This window comes from Alligator mississippiensis, chromosome 1 (assembly GCF_030867095.1).
Source record: "Alligator mississippiensis isolate rAllMis1 chromosome 1, rAllMis1, whole genome shotgun sequence".
In the NCBI taxonomy this organism is placed as follows: domain Eukaryota; kingdom Metazoa; phylum Chordata; order Crocodylia; family Alligatoridae; genus Alligator; species Alligator mississippiensis.
Window position 1 is genome coordinate 3,657,160 of NC_081824.1, and position 16,151 is coordinate 3,673,310.

At 50.1% G+C, this 16,151-nt stretch overlaps 2 protein-coding genes across 3 annotated transcripts in view; one reads left to right on the forward strand and one right to left on the reverse strand.

The window, feature by feature from the left end:
- The window catches only part of CIB4 (calcium and integrin binding family member 4), a 70,527-nt gene extending 65,096 nt beyond the window's left edge, over positions 1-5,431 (forward strand). For both annotated transcript variants that reach the window (XM_019488937.2, XM_014608866.3), the window contains exons 5-7: positions 2,999-3,108; positions 3,328-3,416; positions 5,261-5,431. In XM_019488937.2, the coding sequence (XP_019344482.1) occupies positions 2,999-3,108; positions 3,328-3,416; positions 5,261-5,282 (221 nt within the window). In that variant the 3' untranslated portion in view covers positions 5,283-5,431. The remainder of the gene's footprint in view (positions 1-2,998; positions 3,109-3,327; positions 3,417-5,260) is intronic.
- An 853-nt stretch (positions 5,432-6,284) lies between these two features.
- Positions 6,285-16,151, reverse strand: part of CIMIP2C (ciliary microtubule inner protein 2C) — a 36,706-nt gene continuing 26,839 nt past the window's right edge. The window contains exon 4 of the mRNA XM_006257873.3: positions 6,285-6,435. Coding sequence (XP_006257935.1) covers positions 6,291-6,435 — 145 coding nt within the window. The 3' untranslated portion in view covers positions 6,285-6,290. The remainder of the gene's footprint in view (positions 6,436-16,151) is intronic.

Consider the following 16,151-nt stretch of genomic DNA (forward strand, 5'->3'; position numbering starts at 1 on the left):
ATTGCTTTCCTTCTATCCCATGAAAGAAATGACCTCTTCACAACATGGGAGTGGGAAGTGGGGAAAGGAAATTTTGCAGGTTTGTAAAAATAATACAGAAAACTTCTCACATTCTCTGTATGCTTGGAAGTTAGGGCACCATTATTCTCTACAATGATCCAACAAATGTGAAAGGAATTTTGTTCCTTAGAGCAGTAAAAAATTAATTATTCATTAGACCCTGCACAAAATTATGACTGAGCTTAGCATTTGCTGCTGCAAGAGTGCTATTGACTTGAATTTGAGAACTCGGAACAAGTGAACAACCCAATAAGAAGTGCTTGTACAGTCTTTCAGTAAGATGGTGTGTCCTTATGACTTAGTCACTCACTAAAGTGATTATGAATAAACCAACCTCTCAGGAATGTACCAGCAGGTACTTCAGGGAGAGATGTGTAAAGCAATTGTTCTCAGTGGGGGCAGATGACAGAACAAGGAGCAATGGGCTCATGTTGCAGCAAGGGAAGTTGAGGTTGGATATTAGGAAGAACTTTCTCATGAGAAGGGTAGTAAAGCTCTGAAACAGGCTCCCTAGACAAGTTGTGGACTCTCCATCCTTGGAGGTTTTGAAGACCCAGGTAGACAAAGCCTTGTCTGGGATGATGTAGTTGGGGTTGGTCCTGCTTTGAGCAGGGCGTTGGACTAGATGTGACCTCCTGAGCTCCCTTCCAACCTGAATTGTCTATGATTCTATGAAGGCAAAGAGATTTGAGCCCAGAGTTAGCCTAACTTTGTATCAGTACAGAATTGTAGAGAGATGAGAGTTTAAAGTGGTTTTAAAAATGGGCTAAAGACACCAGGGCTTTTCCCTATACATCAATAGGACACTTTTGAAGTTCAGCTATGTTGTCCTCATTACCCTGCTCATCAAACTGGCATAAATATGCATGATCTAGAGTGATGAAAGGATACATTTGAAAGGGCGGCTGAATGTCAGATGTCAGTGATAGAGAAACAGCCCTAAAAAAACTCCTGAAACTATCTTGGCATTTCCAAAGCAGTTGCTGCACAGAGTATCTCATGGCCTAGCACAGATTTGCATTTCAAATGGGGGACTGTGCATTACAAACAGGACTGAGGTACTTCATAGCAATGCATGCTAAAAAGCCACTTGGCAAGGGAGCAAGGGAGCTGCAGAGGTCTGCTGGAAAGGAGGTCAGACCATGACAGTCTTCTCCCAGGGGCTGGGAGAATGGGCACATGAGCCATCTCCTCTCCTAAGGGGAGGGAGTTGGGCTCCTGCCCTCACCCATCCTCTTATTGTCAGGACAAGCATAGGCACAAGCTGTCAGATCTCATTTGTCCTAGCAGAAGAGGGGGGCTTGTATAGGAATCCAGCAGAATCTGCTGGCACCACTGGTGCCAACCTCAGAGACAATTCAAGTAATGCCACATGCCAGCCACACATTGCCGTGGTACATGTTGCACTTCAAGTTTCTCAAACATTGATTGCTGTTAGTGTTAGCTCAAGTTTATAGTGACACCTTCAGGCAAAAAAACCTTCTCTGACTGTCCCCGACCTGCACAGCTGTGACTAGAGAGCTGTTGAGCAGGGGCCTGGCTAGGAGCTACAGCTGGGAGCTATCCACACCCAACAGAATGTTGTGGGGGAGTGAACACTGCATCATGGGATGCTGGAGGACTGAAACTTGGGCAGCTTATCTCTGGGGAGTGGCCACGCATTTGTGGAACATGAGCTGGGTAATGTGGAGCAGAGATAGCCCTGGAGTGGTTTGACTGTAAGATGCCTAAAGGGTGCTTAAAACTAGTTTGCACATCTTAATGTGTGGATAATCCAGGGGTTAAGAGCTCCCGGAGCCACCTAAAATTATTGTGTAACAAAGCCCTTTCAGGATACTGCTAGAAGTGCTTGGTAGGTATGCGGGGGCAATACATGGATGTACCCCTGATGGCCACATATACCAGACTTGCTTCTCAGATGGCATAAATCAGCCAAGCTCTGCTGGCTCTGAGGCCGTGCCTGTCTACCCACCTGCTTGGCTAATCTCACAGATTCCCAAAGAAGTCTTCTTTCCCAGCACCCCTGTGACATAGGGAGGGGATGTGTACTCCACATCACAGATGGGGACCTCAAAGCAGTGTAAACTAAGCAAGTCAGCCAAGGTCACACAGGGTAGAGAATATCATGTATGGTAGACTAAGGGCAGACAGGGTAGACTAAGCCACTCACCCAAGGTCACACAGGGTGGGTGGAGAATATCACACAGGATACACTAAGGGCAAACAGGGTAGACTATGCAACTCATCCAAGGACACACTTTCTGTGTTTGGGGCAGGAAGTGAACTTCAGGGGCTCAAGTCCAAGCCTGGTACCTACTGCAATACACCCACCTACCACCCATTGTATCTGCGGCTTCTGAGAAGTATGCATTCGATCCATAGACATCTGGCATGAGCTCAGACTCAGATGTCTGCTTCCTGACCCATCTGTTTCTGAAAGAATTTGTCCATGTCACCAAGTGTTGATCCATCCTAATTTTAGGTAGACCATTTCCTCTGTCCTGACCTGCTCACGCCCCTACAACTTCAGGCTAGCTCTGAGCTCCTAGGTTTGGTGATGCTCAGGGGTTCTGCTATGGAGAAAGGGGTAGGGAGCATAGCAAAGGGAACCAAACTCTCTGTGTAGGAGTGCTGCTTTGCACCCCCAATTCTCCCAGTTTTTTTGGTGGGTGTATCTCCCATGATGCATTGAGATTTTTGACTCCTCCAGGGAGCAGTGTATCCTGGGCATCCCTGGCCACAGTGCATTGTAGAGAGTTTTTAATCAGCCCTAACGTGAAGCTTTACTACTGGCAGCGCTTTGGTGCAGGAACCATCTTTCTATTCTCTGTTTGCCCAGCATCAAGCATCGTGGGGCTCAGGGTTATTGCAGAAACAAATACCAAACCCTCCCAAACCCAGGTTCCTTCCTCCACCTTCCCACGTTTCTTCCCTGCAGATTTGAATGAGGATGGTTTCATTGACAAGGAAGACCTCCAAAGCATCATCCGGCGCCTGCTCAACACCGAATACCTGAAGAAAGAGGACCTCATCGCCCTGACAACCCGAGTATGTAGCCTCCCATTTACCCCTTTCCTTCGGGGTCCACGCTGGTTTTTGTAGGACTGCCCATCCTGAAGATTGTAGCACAGTGTCTAGAGTTTTTCCCCTTTGGCTTCTGGCCACATAACACATTTCAAGCAGGGTTATTCATGTCTAGAAAATAAACACAGCTGCTCTAATGCCAGTAGATCTTCCTCCCAAGCTTTTCACTCTTGGGTCTTGCAGATTCTGGGAGAGGCGGACCTCATCCAGGACAACATGCTATCCTTGGCCGAATTTGAGCATGCCATGTCTAAATCCCCTGACTTTCTACAGTAAGAGTGATTTTTATTATTATTCTTTGAGTTGCAATTGACTTGGGGATGTCTCAGGCTCCCACGGTGCTTGGAGTTGCAGGCAAGAGAACAGTGAGAAAGTTCACAATCCATGTTTATGATAGATAAATGGGAGGGTTGGAAAAAGACCAAGGTAGTGGTGAAACCAGGTCATATCTGTGCAGGGAGCTATGGTTTTGGCTTGACACTCTCAGAAAGCATCAGTCTCTAAGCCAGGATTTCAGGGGGTCTTAGACCTTGGGCAGCTCTTATTCTGTAACATTTAGGAGGGATTTCTTCCCCTCTGGGAGCACATAATATGCTGAATCTGTGATGCTGATTGCTGCAGCTTGGCACTGTAGGGTTTAAGCTGCAAAGAGGCTTTATAGAGTTAGGATAAAGAAGGGGTACATTAATTATTAGTACACATGCATACCCAGCCAGAACTGTGCTGGGCATCTTCCAGAGTCGCTAGGAAGAGTCCCTTTGAAGGCTGCATGTGCATATCCCATAAAGCCCTGCTTTATGATGTTTCTGGCAAAGCTCCACAGAAGCAGCTGGCCTGCTGCAGCCCCTGCCGGTCACAGCCGGGGTGGTTTCCCCCTGCCAGCTGCCCATCAGGATGATGGTTTGGGGCTCCACCATTCTGCAGCCATGTGCTTCCCTTCGTATTAGGGGTGCTGTCCCCATCCGCAGCCCCTCTCCACACTTGCTGGGCCCAGGCTTTTGTGGTACCCCTTCGTGAAGTGATGACAGCGTCCTGGTCCTTCAGACCTAATGGAGAGGACCAGAAGGCTGTGTTTGGGGGGCTGTGATATAAATGGGGCAGCCCTGGAGGAGGGGCAGATTACAATATGCAGAAGACCATTGCATGTGTCTCACACGCCATGTGGCATTTAAACCCATGCCTCCATACAGAAACCAGTCAGGACCCCGGGGCCCTGGCTCCCAGCCCCTGAGATGCCCAAGCACACCCTTTCAGTGTCACGGGTCCTTTGGGATATCCATTCCCCTCTTCGGGGAGGTGTGAGTGCAGGCAGACACACAAGTTCTGCAAGGCCCCTTACACTCCTTAATTGAATGAACTCAGGGTCGTATGTAGCTGCAGATTATGCAATCAGCCCATATACCTTCTTCCAGGCCTCTGCTTCCTGAGTACTCCTTGGACTCAGGCCAGAGTCTTCAAAGGGGGGCAAGGGCCTACCTGCTCTCCTGTCCTCTGTGCCTGGCTTCTCCTTCCAAACAGGGAGCCTGTCTGCAACCAGCTGGTTCACACCCCTTGTCCTTCCATCCCTGCAGTGGGCAGTGAGGGACCCCCTGCTTTCTAACCCTTGGCCCGTTATGTCTAAGGGCTGCCTGGTCGGCCTCATCAGAGACCCCAGGCATGTGATGCCTTCCCTAGCATATGGACTTCAAAAATGGTTTGTTCTGGGCAGCAGCTGACCCAGTGTCCAGGACAGCTGCTGTGTGAATGGAGGATCACCAAGTTTTAATGACCCTCTGTTGTTAGCTCAGGCTCACACCCAACCCTAGGGAACTGCAGTCCAGTATGAAGTTAGGGGGACAGTGGTTGGACAGAGCTCTGCAGAGAGACAGGCAGAAGAGCATCAGATAGTGCAGAAAGCAGAACAGCAGGGCAGGGAGCAGAAAGCAGAGATTACAATGGCACTCAAGGAGGGTGCAGGGGTAATATGTGGCCACTGTCTCAAATCATGACCCTGCTTTAAGATGCTTGGAGCATAGATACATCCCCCAACCCTGGTCTCAGGCTGCAGCGCAGCTCCGAGGTCATGCAAGTATGTGGCTCGTGACCTGGCTTCTAACTATCCACCATCCTTCTCCAGTTCCTTTAGGATCCGCTTCTGACCCCGGGACCCTGGCAGAACCTGCTTGTAGGGAACAGAGGCTGGCATCTCCAGAGACTAGCCATTCATTGATCCCATGGCCTGATGGCAGGGGGCCTGGCAAGCTACTCCTTGTTTACCTTTGTGGTTCAGAATACAGATGGAAGCACCCAGTGTTGCTGTTTCTTGATCTGTGGTTTTGTTTCTATGTCTGTCTGCTGTGAGGCTGAGCCCAGCGGGGCCATAAGTTCCCTGACAGGTGCGGGAGTGTGTTGTGGGGCAGCCAGTTCCACTGAAACAAGGCAAAATCTCTCCGACATATAGAGGAACGGGGATGTCTGCATCTTACCATGGAATAAAATTAAGGGTGAATTTACTCTGGACAGCCCCAGGCTCCCCTCCATCCAACCCCAGAGTGAAGTTACAGTGTTTCTCAAAGGATAACTTCACTCTGGATTTGCACAGTTTGCTACATACGGGGGCTATGTAACATGTGTCTGCATCCCTTTTAATGCGATGCCAAGTCTATTGACTACACAGTTACACATCATCCTCCCTCAGTTTCCCCTTCTGTGCAATGGACATCATAGCTCTGCCCCACCCCGAGGCTATGCATATTAAGGACTGCAAGGTGCCATCATGGCAGAGGCCAGGTAGGGCTAGGATAAGCTGATTTTGGGCCTGTCTTTTGCACCTCAATTTGTCATCGTGGGAGACTGGGTGTGGGGTGGATTTGGGTTGTGTGCAGAGCCTGTCTGGAGGATAACAGGAGGCTGTGCAGGGCAGACGGGGCATTGCTCCTCAGAGCAGCTGAATCTCTGCAAAATGAACTTCTGTGCTGCCAGGCTGTGGCTTGCATCCACAGCTCCATGCATTCTTCCGGCCAGACACCCCTGGGGTTTCCAGAGAGGGGAGAAAATCCAAGGCCCTGCTGCACTCTCAGGGCTTTATTTCCCACGGTCTCTCCCTCTGGGAATGTAACCTCCTCCAGAAGTCCAGCTGGCAGGGAAGGGATACCCCCCCACATGCCTCAAGCTCTGAATTCGAAGAAGCTATCTCTGAGTTCCCTCTCCTGGCTGGTCACCCGCTTGCCCGAGGGGAAGGTCTGGTAGGTCCGCAGGTTCTCCGGAGACACACGGAAGAGGTGCCACATGGTCTTGGCGTTCAGCGGTGGGCTGGTGAGGAGGAGAACAACAGGATGGGGTTACGGCAGCCATCCTTGAGCCGGGGGAAGGGGAGGACAGGGCTGCGGGAGCAGAGGAGCGGGCATGGATGGGCTGAGCTGGAGCATAAGCTGGCATGGCTGGAAACAGTGAATTACCATGTACACACGATAGATTTATGGCTTCGTCATTGCAAGTTGCAACGATGCAAACTAAACTACATTGGGATGTGGTTTATAAGAACTAATTTAAAGGCTGCAAATTCTGCGTATGTGTAGAGTGCCACCATTAAGCCACACAAGGGGGGATTTTCATGACTTGTACATCGTCTCAGCATCATGTGTACAAATGCCCAGAGAGGTGGAGCTCTCCAGGGGTGCTCTGGGAGCATCAGGGTTGGGCACATGCTAAGGCCTGGGGCTGTGCCCCGTGGTTCTCGGCTACATTTGGGGTGGTGGGTGGGGGGAAGGTGATGAGTGCAGGTCTCTCAGGCCCTGTTACTGCCAATGCTGGCCTGGGGGAGCTACTTTACCCCCAAAAATGGTTCCATGTGATTCAATGAGTTTGCCTAGGTAGGGAGGGCTCTGAGAGAGCATAAGCTAAGATAAAGTCCCTGGCAAAGAGGGTGTCAGTCCCCCCTGTTTAGCCACCATCTTAGCTTCCTGAGAGGGGCCGTGCTTCATGCAGTATGTCCCTCTCCCCACTCAGTCCAACAATCACTTTGGATATCCCTGTGTATCTCTGATGCTGGGTCAGGCTAAGCCCTCCATGGAGAGAGGGGGCAGGCCATCCCGTGTGGGCTCCTGAGGGCTGAGCACCATCACTACCAGTGCACAGGACCCCAGGCCCACACTGGTGTGGTGACTCCTGCGTTCCCACCTCACCCCACAGCCAAGCATCGACGCATCCCTGATGAACACCAATGGCTCCATGGGGCAGGGATGGGGCATTCCCCTGAGTACTAAACCTTATGGGTCCAGTAAGAGGCGGCCTGCAGCCTAAAGAGGCATGAGGGAGGAAAGCATCCGCACACCAGCTCTGCCTCAGCCTGGAAGTCACTGAGTGCCCCTCACCCACCTCAGGGCTTGTGGGGGGAAGAGCCAGGCAGGCAGGGGCTAACATTGAAGTATCCGGCTTCAACAGTGAAACCCATGACCCAGAGCTGGGCACAGTGAATGGGACTAGCAGGTGCCCCCGTGAAGGGGAGCTGCCGCACGCTGGTTGGCTGGAAGCACCAAAGAGAGGGAATGTCTTCAGCCCCTCTTGCCCAGGAACCCAGCACCAGACCAGCCCAGCCCCACAGAGGAGTGGGGTTAGGCACTCCTGACCCCATACACTGTCCAGGGAGCCCCTGTGCCACCCTCAGGGCTTGGATCCTGCTTGGCAGGATAGGGACTCAAAGCTTAGTCTTTGCACCATCTAGCCACGAGGGGCCTGGGTCCCATTCTTGAATTTCACTGGGTGCGTCTACATGTGATGCTTTAATGAGCATTAGCCTAAGTTAATGCGCATTAAGGGCATGTGTTTACATGTACGTGCCCTTAATGTGCATTAAAATTCAACTCTTTGTGCAAATTTAGGCACGAATAGTTAAAGTGCATTTACAAATGTGTAGATGTGTTAAGGTGTATTAATGTGTGTGCAGACTGACTCGGGACTAACTTTAGTCCCAAGTCTGTCCCCACATGGCATGAATCTACTTTAATGCCCGCACCTGTAGACGCCTGCCTAAACCCACTTAATGGGCATTACGCTAATGCACATTAAATTTAGGCGTGTTTATATGCATGTGTAGACATGCCCATTGTGTCTCAAGAGGACCCACTGCCATGGGACACGTGCCTCTGCCTTGGGGCAGCTAGCTGTTTCTGTGAAGACTCCTTTTTTTAGGGCCTTTCCCCCACTTTAGATGTGAAGTTTGCTGCAGGCTGAATCTTCCCAGGAAAGATCCCAGCTGCCAGCTGTGCTTCGCCACATTTGGGAAACAGAAGAGAAGTAGCTCTGAGGCTTTTCTTTTAGAGCTTCCCAGGAGCAAAATGTGATGTGTGAGGCAAATGGGGCTTGAGGTGAAATTCAGCTCTGTGCTGGGGAGCAGGGAACGGACCGGGCACCAACAAACAGGGCTGGGATGAGGCCTGGAGGTGCCCAGGCCTTGCGCTGGGCCTCTGCAGAGAGGCAAAGTTCCTTCATTGCAAGAGCATTTGCTGGAGCTAATGGGGACACTGGGAGAACCTCATTTTTCAAGTGGCCTGAGTGTCAATCCTGATCCCAGGGTTACAAGGTGCCTCGAGGGTTGGCCTAGCCCAGCTTCCCTGCACAAATGCAGGACTTGCTGTTCCTAACCCAGTACAGACACCCACTGCGGATCCATCCCATTGACTGCATCAGAAACAAGAGGGACGGGGGGCAGACGCACAATATGTGCTTCTTTGGCTCTATTTAGCACTGGTGAGGCGTCATCTGGAGCATTGTGTCCAGTTTTGGGTCCCACTGTCCAAGAAGGATGTGGACAGTTTGGAAAGAGTCCAGCAGACAGCAAAATTGATGTCTAGGAAGTGAGACTTATGGGGAAAGGCTGAAAGATCTAGGGTTAGTTAGTCTGGAGATGACCAAGGTAGGTGTGATAACAGTTTTAAATACCTGGAAGGTGGTAATAGAAAGGGTGGACATGGGTTTTTCTCTGTGACCATAAGGGACAGGACGAGGAGCAATGGCCTCAAGCTTCAGTAGGGGAAATTGAACTTGGCAATTAGGAGGAGCTTTCTGACCCGGATGGTGGTCAAGCATTGGAAGAAGACACCTAGAGAAGTCCTGGGCTCTTTGTCGCTGGACATTTTCAAGAGCAGGTTGGACAGGCACTTTGCTGGGATGGTTTAGGCAAGGGCAGTCCTGGCTTGAGCAGGGTGCTGCACTAGATGACCTGGTGAGGTCACGCCGGCCTGACTTTCCTATGATCTTAATGTTTCTACTTGAGGGTTACACCGCTTAGCTGTACCTGGGATGTAGAAAACCCAGCATCACCACTTGCAGTGTTGAAAATAGAGAGCGACTACAAGAAAAGAGCCTTACAAAAGACTCAAGGGCTGGAGAAAAGGCGATCCAGCTGCAGGCTCCAGAGCCCAGCTGGCATTATCAAAGGAAGACTGGCAGGCAACTTGGTCTCTGGCTACAATTAGCCTTGCAGGGAGAAGATCCTGACTCTCTCATCTCCCCAGGAAGGGCATCACGAGACCAAAGAGCTGAATGCTGAAGCTGGACCTATTTATATTAGCCATAAAGAGCAAACAGTGATTAGCCTTTTGCCCCAAACCCCCTCAGGGGCAGCAAACTGTCTCTCACCCTCATGTCTTTCTGAGACAGACACGTCATGCAGGAGTCAAGCACTGTGTCTTTGACTCAGTGAAGAGCTGACCAGGTGCCGTGCAAAAGTCAAAGAAGATCAAAGGGTTCCTTGGGGCGCCCAGGTCTTTGCAGCAATTAGTGCTCTTCCTGAGCAAGAGGGAGATGCTCCTGCTTCTTGATGCTAGATGGGATGATGGTTGCAACCGTGTTGGTCTAAGCATATAGGCAGACAAGGTCCTTTGGGTAGATGTGATATCTTTTATTAGACCAACTAAATAGTTGACACTAGATGGCACCCACGCCCCTCTCTTTGCATTTCGTTAGTGCTGGGAGCCTGTAGCCTGCAAGGACTGAAGCTCCAATCCAAACTGAAAGCACTGTCTACAGACTGGTTTGAGCAAAGTTTAAACAACCTCTCCAAACTGGTTGCTAATCCCTTTGGTCTGTTATTTAAGAAACCTTTTGAGACCGCAGTGCCTGGCAGCTGAAGGGTGCTCAGATCAGGCACTGCTGTCCATTGAACAATATCCTGAGATCACTAGGTTATCTCTGTAAGGGATCATCAACTCAGAAAAGCAGGTGCAAATGCTGGGTTTTGTGTGTAGTGTACGGTTATTTACCACATAGGGTTATATAGGGTTTATCCCATCTATAATGGATGGGACAGAGGTTGTATTTATTGCACACATGAAACTGTAAGCATTGCCAGCAGATCAAGGGCAGTGATTCTTCCCCTCTGTTCAGCACTGGTGAGGCCACATCTGGAGTCCTGTGTCCAGCTGTGGGCCCCCACTGCAGAAAGGATGTGGACACATTGGGGAGAGTCCAGTGGAGGGCAATGAAAATGGTTGTGGGGCTGGGGGACAGGACTGGTGAGGAGAGGCTGAGGGAAATGGGCTGATTGAGTCTGGAGAAGAGAAGACCAAGGGGGATTGAATAGCAGCCTTCACCTCCCTGCAGGGGGGCTGCAAAGAGGATGGAGCTGGACTGCTCTCAGTGGGGGCAGATGGCAGGACAAGGAGCAATGGGCTCAAGCTGCAGCAAGGGAAGTTGAGGTTGGATATTAGGAAAAAAACTTTCTCACTAGGAGGATGGTAAAGCACTGGGACAGGTTACCCAGAGGTGGTGCAGTCTCTATCCTTGGAGGTGTTTAAGTCCTGGCTAGACAAAGCCTTGTCTGGGATGATGTAGTTGGGGCTAGTCCTGCTTGGAGCAGGGGGCTGGACTAGATGTGACCTCCTGAGCTCACTTCAACCCTCATTTTTTTCTGATTCTATAACTCTGCCCTTCTCCGCTTAGGTGCTACAGAATATTAGTTAGCTTTGTAAGCAAGCCATCCTTTTTAAATAAAAGTCCTGCATCTTTCAGTGCCAAGGTGGGATTGTAAATAAGGTAGGATCACACAGGGAGCACTGCTGGAATTCAAAGAGCAAAAGCTGGATTCACTTATGTAATAGTGAATAGTGTTTGAATGAAGGATCCTACAGGGGGAAAAAAAGCACATGGTTGTAATGATGTGTTCACTTGCACTATGGGCTGAACATGGTCCGTGCCATGGTAAACATAGGGCACAACACCGGCACTCGAGCCGCATGGGCGCCTGTTTGTTGATGTGTGGGTTCCACATGTCCTGAGAGCAATCATGTAATTAAAGACTCTCCTGTAATGCATATGCACAAGGCGACAGATACGACTGCCTGGACAACCGTCCTGGGCACAGAGCACTTGGCATTGCAGGTTTTTAAACATTTGAATTTGAATGCAATTATTTATAGCTGCTCCTATCTTGAAGGTTGTATCCACATAGCAGAAGCAGTTCTTCAGTAGCAGGGATAGCCATGCAACTGAACTTACCCTGCTTCTCCATAGGGCAGATGGTCTTGTCACGGGTGTAGATGTAGTGTGAAAGACACCTTCAGGGGTATAGGTTGTAGCTGTGTTGGTCTAAGGACATAGGCAGATGAGGTTCTTTGGGTAAATCCGGTATCTTGTATTAGACCAACTACACCTTCAGCATTAGAGAAAGAACCTCATTCTTTCTCATGTGGCCCTAAGGTTTTGTTTGTATTCACAAGTGGAGCTTCCCTCCCAGGACCATACAGCAAACAGCAAAGCCCTGAAGCATGGAGAGTATTCACGGCATGTCACAGATGCTCCTAGATCATCCTTCACCAATGCTTATCCAACTTTTTCTTGGACACCTCCAGTGAAGGAGACTCCACCTGTTCTGCTCTTGCAGTAAAGAAGGTGTTCCTGATGCAGGTGAGACCCTCACATTTCAAAGGCATTGCCAAGAAGAGAGGCCAAGTGCTTCTGGGCCATCGTTATATTCTTCTAAGACCACCCCTGAAGCCTGAGCAGAGCTAAACCCCAGGTTTGGAGGGATTTCCTTGTGGTTGGTTGCAAGGGTGGATGGTCATAATTGTTCGGCAAGCAGCGCACACATGGGAGTGAGCCAGAGCTGTGGGCTGGGGAGAGACTGAGCTCTGCCTGCAAGGGGAGGCTTGGAAAAGGCAAGCTAGGAAACTGCTGGCCTCCCTCAGGCAAACATATGCAGCGTGGACAAAAGTGCTGCCCTGGGGACAACTTTCTGTCCAAGGTTAAAGAACCCCGCAGCACCCTGCGCTCTGGCCAAGAGGGGTGACCATCAAGAAAGGTGTTTGTGCCTTAAAGCTTGCAAAGAACAATTTTCCAAGTATTTAGGTGGTCTAATAAAAGATATCACATCTGCCCACAGAACCTTGTATGCATAAAGAAAAACCTCGCTTTGCCCCCCAGGGCAATACGGGGGCTAATCTGTGAAAGTTTGTAGGGTGCTTGAATTTGCCAGCACCATGGTAAAGTTATACCTAGCAACATGGGTGGATGTAGGAATTTGAAAAGCAGGGTGCAGATGTTGTGGTGCATCGTCACATAGAGCTTAATGTGTATTTTCCTCCAGTTAAAGAGAAACTAGAAGCTTTACTAATATACTAAAGACCTAGTGCTACCTTATTCAATTTGTGATCAAAGCACAAACAAATCTAACTGTATCGGGATGATCACTAATCTGCTAGTTTCTAGATTAAGTTTAAAAAAAAAAAAAGGAACGAGGTAAAAAATGGTCCGGATAGTCAAAAGAGATTGTGTCATTAGTCCTGTAGTCATTACAGTTAAGTGTACACCTCTTATTCAGATTCATAAAACAAAATCTAGCCCTCTTGAGCGTCCTAGACAGTGAGCGCCTCCCATACATCACCGTCAGTCATTGCTACACCTGACCACACCTGAGTTGAGGTTTTCAGCTAAAGCTACAAAAAGCCTGCAGGGCTGTGAAATAGGAGAGAGGCATGCACAGGGACAGCGAGCAGAGAGCAGAAATGCAGGAGATCTTGCAGAGTGAAGCCCTAAGACCGTTAAAAAGGAGAGAGGACGGTTAACACCTATGAAATTAGTGGGAATGAGGGAGATGACAATGAGCTATGAAGTCAGTCGCCTCCCTCAGCGCTGCCTTAATAAAATAAATATAATTAATATAATAAAACTGCTGCTCCCAGGCAGTTGGTTTTAACTTTTGTGTAGAGCAGGAATCAAAGGACGGGGGTTGCAACTGCAGCACTGCACCCCCTGGATCTGCCCCTGCCTCGCCAACAGGGCAGCCGGGTCTCTAGTGCTGGCATCGTGGCTGAAGTCCGGGCGCTTGGAGGACTGCGCAGCGTCAGCTCTCTCAGCCAGGAGGCTGCCTCAGTGATCTGGGAAAGGTAATTACAGTTTGAGGTGGGAGGGCGGGGTATGGCTCCATGAGATGCCTCCAGAGCGGCTTGTTCATTAGTAATGCCGGGGGGAGCCTCGGCAAAGCAAACATAAAGAGCTCCATGGGCCGGGAGCTTTTGATGACCTACATTATGAGCATCTACATTGCATGCATTATTGAGCAGCATTCAACACTGATGGTATGCAGGGGAATCCTTCCCATCTCCCCCACGCATACACATATGCACACACACACACACACACACACACACAGAGTACACATGCACATATGTGCACACACAGATTTGGGAATGAAAAAAAAAAAACTAGGGAAGCTTGCAGCATGACTAGGCTAGGAAACCAGCCCTGAGCACCCTCAAAATCCTTCCTGCCCTCTGAGTGTCTTTGCCAAGTCAGAGGCAGGCCTGAGCAGCCCAGCCATAGGAGCAGTGTCTTGCGGCGGGGTGTAGGATGGTGCTCCCCAACCCCGGGGAGCTTCTGTCCAAGCCCCGCAGCCAATATGCATGGATCTGGGGTGGGAGGGAGCAGCGGGGTCTGTTTCCAAGGTGCTGATGATGCTACAGAAGCAGCAGCTGCCTTCGTTTTGCAGACAGCCTGGGGCAGGTAAGACTTCCCTTCCCTGCCCCTGCCTACAGTGCTCGGATACCCCCTCCACGAGCTTACTGCGCCCCCAAGAAGGGCCACCTTTCTTCTAACCATAGGGCTGCAGAGTCTCAAAGCTTTGGACAAACTTTTAACGGAGACTCGTATTTGCCCCAGGAGGCAGGTAGTTCATTCTGCATGATCAGATTGCTTTGCTGGCTTCTGCCTCAGTTCCCATCCATGCAATGGGTGTGACAGCACTATCCCACTGCACAGAGGGGCTAGGAAATCACCACCTGCAAAGTGAGAAGACCCCCGTGCTAACAGGGGCCATACAAGTATCAGAGAACGAGAGGGAGAAGCAGAGGTTGGAGAAGACGCTGATGAAAACACATGGAAAAGAGCAGAGCCCAGTCACCGCCAGCAAAGCGAGTAGCAGCAGAGGCGCCGTCAGGATCAGCTTCTGAAGGTGTCGTGGCCCCAGAGCAAAAAGGATGCTGTGCCTGGGGACCGCAGAGAGCAGGATGAACAGCAAGGTGCTCCCAATGGCTGGGGTCAGATCCTGCTCTCCCTGCTGCCCTCGGGGCTCATTCAGCCCCTCTCTGGAGTACCGGAGCCCGGCACGGCTTCCTCTCCCAGAAGTGGGGAACGCCGAGCACCCCACTGGGATGCAGGGACAGCTAGCCCAATGCCTGCCGCATTGCACGCTGACACCGGCCCCCGATCGGGCCCTGCTGCACTAACGCTGGGGAGAAGACCCACAGAATAAGCTATAAAACAGGCACTTCAAAGATGGCCTCGCACTCCCATTTGAGGAGCTCGGAGCAAGCCACAAGCATCCCACAATCCACCCGCTCTCCCTGAGCAGGAATGGGGAAACTAGGACAGAGATGGGGAAGCTTACCCAAAGTCCCACAGCAACTGAGGAGCACAGAGCTTGGGTCTCCGGGCTGGCCACCCCATGCATGCCCCAGTCATAAGGCCAACCTTTCCCGCAGCGTGTCTACAAAGCTCAGCCCTGGCTCCAGATCTACCGCCAGCCCTAACAGGCATCCAGCTGCCAACTCACTGAGTGCATTGATGATCTTCAGGTATCTGGGTTGTAGCCGTATTGGTCTAGAGGAAAAGGCAATCAGGACAAATAGTAGAGATGATATTTTTTATTAGACCAACAAGATTTTTGCAATTAAAGAATTTTTTTTTTTTGCAAAAATCTTGTTGTCTAATGAAAGATATCATCTCTCCTATGAGTCCTGATTGCCTTTTGATGATCTTTGGGCTGAAGTAGGGGCACCTGAGAGGAAAGCAGTTACCGATCGCTGCCTCTCTGCAGCTTCAGGACAGAGCAGAGTTACTGCGGGTCTTTTCTTGGTAGTACGCGTAGAGCGTGGTGAGTAGTGGATGTTGTTTGACAGAAGCAAAGAAGTGGGAGAAGTGCGCTTTCTATTTCTTGAAATACTAGGAAAATGGTCTGAAATACGTATATAAGATGCCACTGAATAAGAGCAAATACCATATCTTCTAGCATACCTCACATGCCTTGTTTTTAGGAAGGCCAGAGACAGAAAATAAAGGTTTTCCCAGAGTTATGGACACATACTGTGGGGATAGACACAAATCTTCAGCTCCCTCCCCTTCCTTTACCTGCTCAGGCAAAGTTTTAGCCCTTTTGCAGCTGAATGGAGACCTGGTTGTGGCTCAGCCAAAAGCTGAAACTGCAGCTGCTGCTGAAGGCTGGACTCCATGGGCAGATCTTTCCTGCCTAATGTAGGGGAGGCGGGACCTGATGATCTTCCGAGGTCCCTTCCAGCCCCTGACAATGTATGAATCTATGAATCTGGGGTTTTGAAAAGAGCTGCAGTCTGCAGGGCTGGGAAATAGGAGGAGAGAGACCAGGAGTAGCCAATAGGCAGCAACATTGCTGAAGAAAGGATAGCTTGTATTAAAAAAGAAAGAGGGTCATTAACACCTCAAGTGAAGAGCAATTAGCAGGAATCAAGTAGATAATAATGAGCTAGGAAGGGAGCTGCTCCTTTAAAACTAGTTGGCTA